The sequence below is a fragment of the Varanus komodoensis genome, unplaced genomic scaffold (assembly GCF_004798865.1).
Source record: "Varanus komodoensis strain SLA01 unplaced genomic scaffold, ASM479886v1 scaffold13_1, whole genome shotgun sequence".
NCBI lineage: Eukaryota > Metazoa > Chordata > Lepidosauria > Squamata > Varanidae > Varanus > Varanus komodoensis.
The window spans coordinates 1006129-1012735 of NW_025335408.1; the positions used below are offsets into that span (position 1 = coordinate 1006129).

At 41.4% G+C, this 6607-nt stretch overlaps 1 protein-coding gene across 1 annotated transcript in view; it reads right to left on the bottom strand.

Moving 5' to 3' along the window:
* The window catches only part of TBC1D30 (TBC1 domain family member 30), a 44246-nt gene extending 39360 nt beyond the window's left edge, over positions 1–4886 (bottom strand). Inside the window, exons 1-2 of the mRNA XM_044423124.1 lie at positions 4499–4886; positions 1406–1570 (exon numbers count right to left, since the gene is read on the bottom strand). Coding sequence (XP_044279059.1) covers positions 1406–1570; positions 4499–4886 — 553 coding nt within the window. The remainder of the gene's footprint in view (positions 1–1405; positions 1571–4498) is intronic.
* Between the last annotated feature and the right edge of the window lie 1721 nt (positions 4887–6607).

The window sequence follows — 6607 nt, forward strand, 5'->3', positions numbered from 1 at the left end:
ACTTGTGGCTGTCTAAAGCTTCCCAACCCCACACTGCAAATACAATCACAAAGTCCAAGTATTTAAGTAACCTGGTGGTGCTCCTAGAATTATACTCTGTGGGTACAGCCCAGCTGAACATAAGCCCTTTAAGTCCTCAATATTTGTTTCCAAGCTTGTTCTGAACTCCTTTCCATTAAGAAGGGTCTGTCATTTCTAAATTTCACCTCATGAATAAAACAAACTATGTGACTTGAACTGCATTTCTCTTCCTTTGCTTCTTTTCTTTTGACAATTTTTATTTTAGTTTATTTTCTGATAGCTATTTCCCTACTATGAAATTCTTTCCCCATTATCTTGTTTGTGGGCAATTAATAGCTTGAGTTCTTAGTGACTTTTAGCAGTTTATAATTTTAAATGGCTTGGGACCATTGCTGCAACTGAATTCCTTTTTTTTAAATGTTTTATAGTGAAATACTGTACAAGTCTCCTCAGAAGTAAATTTAAGCTCAATGGGATTTACTCCCAGATAAATTCCATTGCAACTTAAAGCTTAAAACAAAGCTTTAAGTTGTTTTATTGTCAGCAGTTGTTTCATTGTCAGCAGTGTAAGCTGCCCTGGGAATTTTATACTGAAATGCAGAACTGAAAGGTCTAAAACAAATAAACTTATAGGGTGATCCTATGCATGTTTACTTGGAAGTAGGTTTCCTTGAAGTCAGTGGATTTACTTCCTAGCAAATATGCTTTGAAAGCAGCCTTAAAGCCCTGATATGTACAAATGTGACCTCAAATATACGTTTCCATTTTTTTAAACTCTATAAATACCTCCCCTGAAATACTCTCCAACATTTCAAAACTAGCTATTTAGTTCAAAAATCATCTTTATTAAACTAATACTACTAGCAACAGGCAGTATCCTAAACTGCTGCTGCATGAGTGGAATAGAATCTGTTCAATAGACCACTAATGCAGGATGAACCAGTGTTTCCTGAAACAACTAAAAGTAAGCTGTAACACTAATATGCAGAATGGGGCAAATCAAAGGAGGTCTAAGAGGGAAACTCTGCCAGCTTGTCCCATATTGGAAATAAGTGTTCCTTCTCATTTCAGAGGGTATTTCAGGGACTGTCAGTCCTTGATGAACTACCAGACTGTTCCACTAGTGCAAAAGAACTAGCAGAGGTGGAGCGGAAGCATAGAATTCTTGCCAATGTGTTACAGACTGTACAAAATCAAATGTATATACAATGCATAGTTTAAACAGAATCAAATTCTAGCTCTGAACAGCAATCCCTTGTCTACTCCACTTACATAAGATGTTTTTGAAAAACCTGAAATATTTTTCCTGGACACAAAAGCAAAATGAGGTTTGGAACACAATATTTTAGGGCACTCCTGAAGGAAGAAAAACAACAGTACTTACTCCGTTTTTGGGAAACTGCTTGCAAACAGGCTGTCACAATATCACAATTCTTCTGCACTTTATGCAAAAGCCTGTCTTTTTGTTTCAAAAGGCGAAGCAGTTTTGCTGACTGGACACAAACTCTATAATTCAGCTCTTGTATTATTGTTGTCAATTCATTGTTATCTACAAACAAACAAGAGGAAAATGGCTGAAACCTCTAACTTAAGCATAATTTCCTCCTATATTAATATCTGTGCTAGTCTCCCCAACTGGGCATTCTCAAGATTCATTGGACTACACCTCTCATCATTTCCAGTCAGCCTGGAAGTTGTAAACCAGCACATCAGGAGGGCACCAAGTTGGGAAAGCTTGCACAAAATGACCTTACCATATAAATGCATATTCTATGAGAAATTCCCTGGAACGCTCATAACATTAAGAATTACACAGCAGAACAATAAAGATCAACAACTGTATTATTCATTAGAGGTTGCCACTCTGCCAAAAGATACCTAAAGCAACATACAGAATTGAAATTATTATTATTATTATTATTATTATTATTGAGAATATAGCTTATCAAAAATAAAACAAGTAAAACTGTTAGCACCATATCAAGGCATGTGAGTTAGAACTGCACTTGAATTCCTTCTGTACTTCACAGTCTACAACTTTGGACATAGGTGCTAACTTGAGAGACATTTTCATTTTTTTATGAATATTCAGACTGTGTTATAAGGTAAATATGATTGTTAGGTAAATATAAGGTAATTATAAGGTTATTTACCTTATCCTTGCATACCAAACTATTTGCAAAATTAAATTACAACAAGTTATTCACTTCCTATATATTATTCCGTGCATGGCAAAATCATTTGGCAAAGAAGAGTGTGCAGATATGCAGGATTGTGCCTTCAGCATCTTAGAATGCATTGTTTAAACCACAGGCTGAATTTGAGATGCTCATGTGTAAAATTCACCAGTTCTATAAAAGCAAACCACCAACAGAAATTTGTTATTAAAATACCAATTTCTTCCCCAAACAGTTTTGACTTCATGGTAATCTCAGTTCACCAGCAATTTCAGAGGTGAAAAGGTGTGCTATTCAGTGTTTCATTCAGTGTAGAGGCTACACTGAATAAAATAGCAAAGTGTTACAGAAATCTGGTTTACTCATTTAATACAGTAGAGAACTATTCATTTTACTTGCATAAAATATATTTATAAGGCACCCTCTAGTGGGAAAATCAGATATTACAAACAAATATTTAAGTTAAAAGCCACTATTCATGAAATTTGCTAAAATACGGAAAATGTTCTATCTATAATCCATAACTGAATGTAATAACTGCACTTAATGTAAGTGACCACTACACAAGCAATAGCTCTTAAAAGCCTAAACTTTTCAGTTTGAGGGAAACTGAAATCTATAGCAGTACAATTGCCAGTAAGGAAATAGGAAATGACTTTGCTGGAAAGCAAGTTTGGTTTGGCTTGGATTTTTAAAGAGACCTTACCTCTTTTAGACAAGATAGAATCACACCTTTCTGAAAAAAAGGTGCCACCACTACCCTGACCCGTTCAATGAGTCCCCCACCCACTTTCTCCTTTTAATGCCAGGAAGGGCAAGGGTCCAGCACCTGAGTGGTAGGCCTAGTTCTCCAAGGACCCAGGTTGTATTCCTCACAAATTGGAAAGTATCAGTTGTAATTGGACAAGCAGGGAACAAGATACAAACAATATTATCTGCAAACTGTCATACCAATGGTTGGTCACAGAGAGTTATAAGGGCCAGAATGCTGAGAAGGGTCAGTAACTCAACCCAGACAAGACATATGGGCTGTTACTGGGCAATGTTTGACCTGTTCTGGAGCAGTTGCATTTAACCCCTAAAGTATCAGGTATGCAGTCTGAGAGCACTCTTTAATCCAGCATTGCCACTGGAGGCACAAGTGACCCCTGTAGCATTTTTTTTTTTTTCAGGCTGATATTGCAATTGTGACTCTATTTGGTCAAACATAGTTTTGCTGCAATTTCCACATTCTGGTAACATTCCTGTTTAATTGTTTTATACTACAATAGGGCAGACTTTGAATAAAGTACAGAAACTTTAGTTCATCCTAAATCAGGCAGCACAATGCGGTCCGGTGAAAAAATTATGCCAGTACTGTGCCATTTCCACTTGTTATCAGTCCATTTTCATGCTGAATTATAGGTACTGATTTTAATCATCAACAGAAACAGTTTCAATCCAGGTTACCTGAAGGATTGCCTCCTCCAACATATACCAATTCAGACCTTAATATCCTGTTTTGAAACCCTGCTTTGAATACCTGTCCTGAAATAAGGCTTACTTACTACTGAAAAATGGTGGCACCCCAGCTGTGGAATGCCCACTACTGACACTGTAGTCTTTCATCACTAGATGAAGACCTTTATTTATTTTACCAGACTTATGACTATAATATTTTGGTAGTTTTAATATATGTGAGTATTGTGGTGTTGAGTATTGTTAAATTTATTCTATATCATTTTCTGACTTCATTGATAGCAACAATTCCAGTCAGCCTTGATAGAAAGTGGAGCAGCTGTAACTGTGGCTCCACCGGAATTGGAGATTCTGGATGCACTATTCCAGTGAAGATCATAACAGAAGACACGTTTAGTTTGCTCAACAGGAACGGATTGCTTTCCACTATAGCTTATCCACAGACACATCCAAGGCGTTTCTGCAGCTGTTAAGGAGGCAGTTCTGCCCCTGCTTTCCAGCAGAGTTTGTATCTCTCTCTTTCTTGCAGTATTCTTGCTAACTTTTACTGGATGCAATACCCCAAGCGTGGTGATGCAGAGTAGGGGAAGGAGACTTGAATTTCTGCCTACAGGGCAGCTGTTAGCGATGAGCAAATGAGATGACTCCCCTTCCTTTTCACCTTTTAAACAACGACGTCCACCAGGACAGCGGCTTTGGCAGGGCTTCCCCAACCTGGAACCCTTCGGATGCTTGGGGTTTCAGTTCCATCAGCTCCAGCTAATGCCCAGTCATGCTGCGAGCCAGACTGGGGGCACCAGGTTGGGGGAGGCCGTGCTACAGTGAGCCGCAGTCGTCTTTACCTTTCTGAGCCAGGTACTTCCTCTGATGCCGCTGGCCGGGCCTCCGCTGCAGCTCCTGCAGGAAGCGGGACTCGGCGCTGCTGCCCCTGCCCCCGGGGAAGGCGTCGGAGCCGGCGGACGCCTCCGTGGAACTGTCCACGCTGTCCCGGTGGCGGGCGCGCCCCACGCTGTAGAGCTCGGTCAGGAGGCCGCTCACCAGCTCGGAGGCGCGACTGGCCCGCCTGCTCCGGCTGGCCGCCGTGGCTCCCTCCTGCTCTTCCTCCTCCTCCTCCTCCGCCAAGCTGTCGGCACTGCTGCCCACCCTGCCCCGCGCGGGCTCCTCCGAGGAGCGGCGCCCTCCTGTTGCAGGGTCCTCTTCGTCAGCCAGGCTGACCTCGGCGAGCTCCATCCCGGAGCCGCTCCACGGCGCTCTCGCCACAGATGACACCAACGCGCTGGCCGCTCGAGGGCCAGAGTTCCGGGTTCGGCTCATTGTTCACGAAATAGGGGTGGAGAATCAGAGGAATCTGGTGGCGGGAGGAACACCTGTTTTTTCCCTGGAAGAGGCTATACTGCGCTGACGGAGTGTCACAACCCTGCCTTTCCCCTGCTAAATGAACGCGCTGCTTTCCACGGTTCTCGCCCCCCCCACCACCTTCGCGCTGCAGGTGCTGGCTTCCAAACATCCCCGCGCGATGCACCTGCTGCTATCGGCCAATCGCGGCTCCTCGAGTCACCTTTTTCCTCTAGCGGTGCAAGTTCAAAGGGGAGCTTCTGCGTAAAACTGCTGCAAGAGAAAAGCTCGTCGCTTGATTGTTTGGTTAGGATTCTATCCAGAGCAAGCACTTCGTCCACCCCTCAGTATACAACTTTTAGCTGAATAAAATGACTGTAAGAACAAGAAAGAATCGTGTAACACCTGCAAGATTCAGACTAACATTGCTACCAACCTGGAAATTATTAGGTTTCCCAAGAGTAAGAATCATTTGATGCAACTTCTTTTAGAATAGACTTGACTAGACTTGTACTGTACATTTGTTACTCTTTCAGGTTCCATGTGTTCATTTTTATGTGTAACTACTCAAGGAGTGAGCACAGGTGTTTTCCTCCAGTATTGTATTAAATATGCTTGTTCAGAAATGTTCCACTAATTGGGACAGATTTCCTAGCAGAGTTTCTCTAGGGTGCTTTCCTATTCCTGACACTCATGACAGGAAAAATTCAACAGCTGCTCCCACCCCAGTGGGAATCCTGTATTGCAAATGGATGCACCTGGAGAGTCTTCAACTGTTGCCAGTGCCTGTACAGAAGGCAATGTGGCAACCTGAGTAGGAAGATAGAAGCTACTTGCACAGTGGAAATGGGGAGGTAGGGAATAGGAGCATGTTCCAGAAAGGATCAGGCATTTGTCTGTCTTCATTTTATTTCTCTTTTGAAGATTCTTAGGCCCAATTCTATGCATGTTTAAGCAGAATAAAGGCCTATCTGAAGAATGCTGAAAGTGCTGGGACTTTTTTCAGTCTCCATGTGCATGGGATCACACCTTAAGGCCCCTTTTAAAGACAAATAGGAGAATCCCACAGGTGCAGCTTATCTATCACAATCTAGCAGCTTTAAAAAAATAACTTTTTCAGACATTTTCTGTGTAACCAAATAGTACATCTCAATGATTATTTGGTATGGGAGAGAGAGTGTGTCAAAACTAAGAGATGAGTGAGGGCCTCCAGGCAAATATGAACACAGGTTTATTGCTTATAGAAAATAATGTTTGTGTGTGACAAAAGAGCAAGCCCGAAATGTGCTAAAAGATGAACTGAAGACCACCTTAGATAGCTATTTACACTGTTTACTTGTTGGATTGGTTCTAACTTTTTCAAACAGCCTAATCCTAAAACCAAGCATTAATTTCATAGGATTGCTTCATATCTTTGTATACTTGATCAACACAATGAAATATTCATTTAGGCTGCGATCTTTGTAACACCAAGCAAATCAATTGGGAAGGCTTCTGAGTAAGATCACATTGCTAGTGAATAAACTATGGCAGACAATAAGCAATATTTTCTTATCCATTCAGTTACATTTTATAATGTTCATATAGCTGGTGAGTAATCAAAGTATTAAAAACTT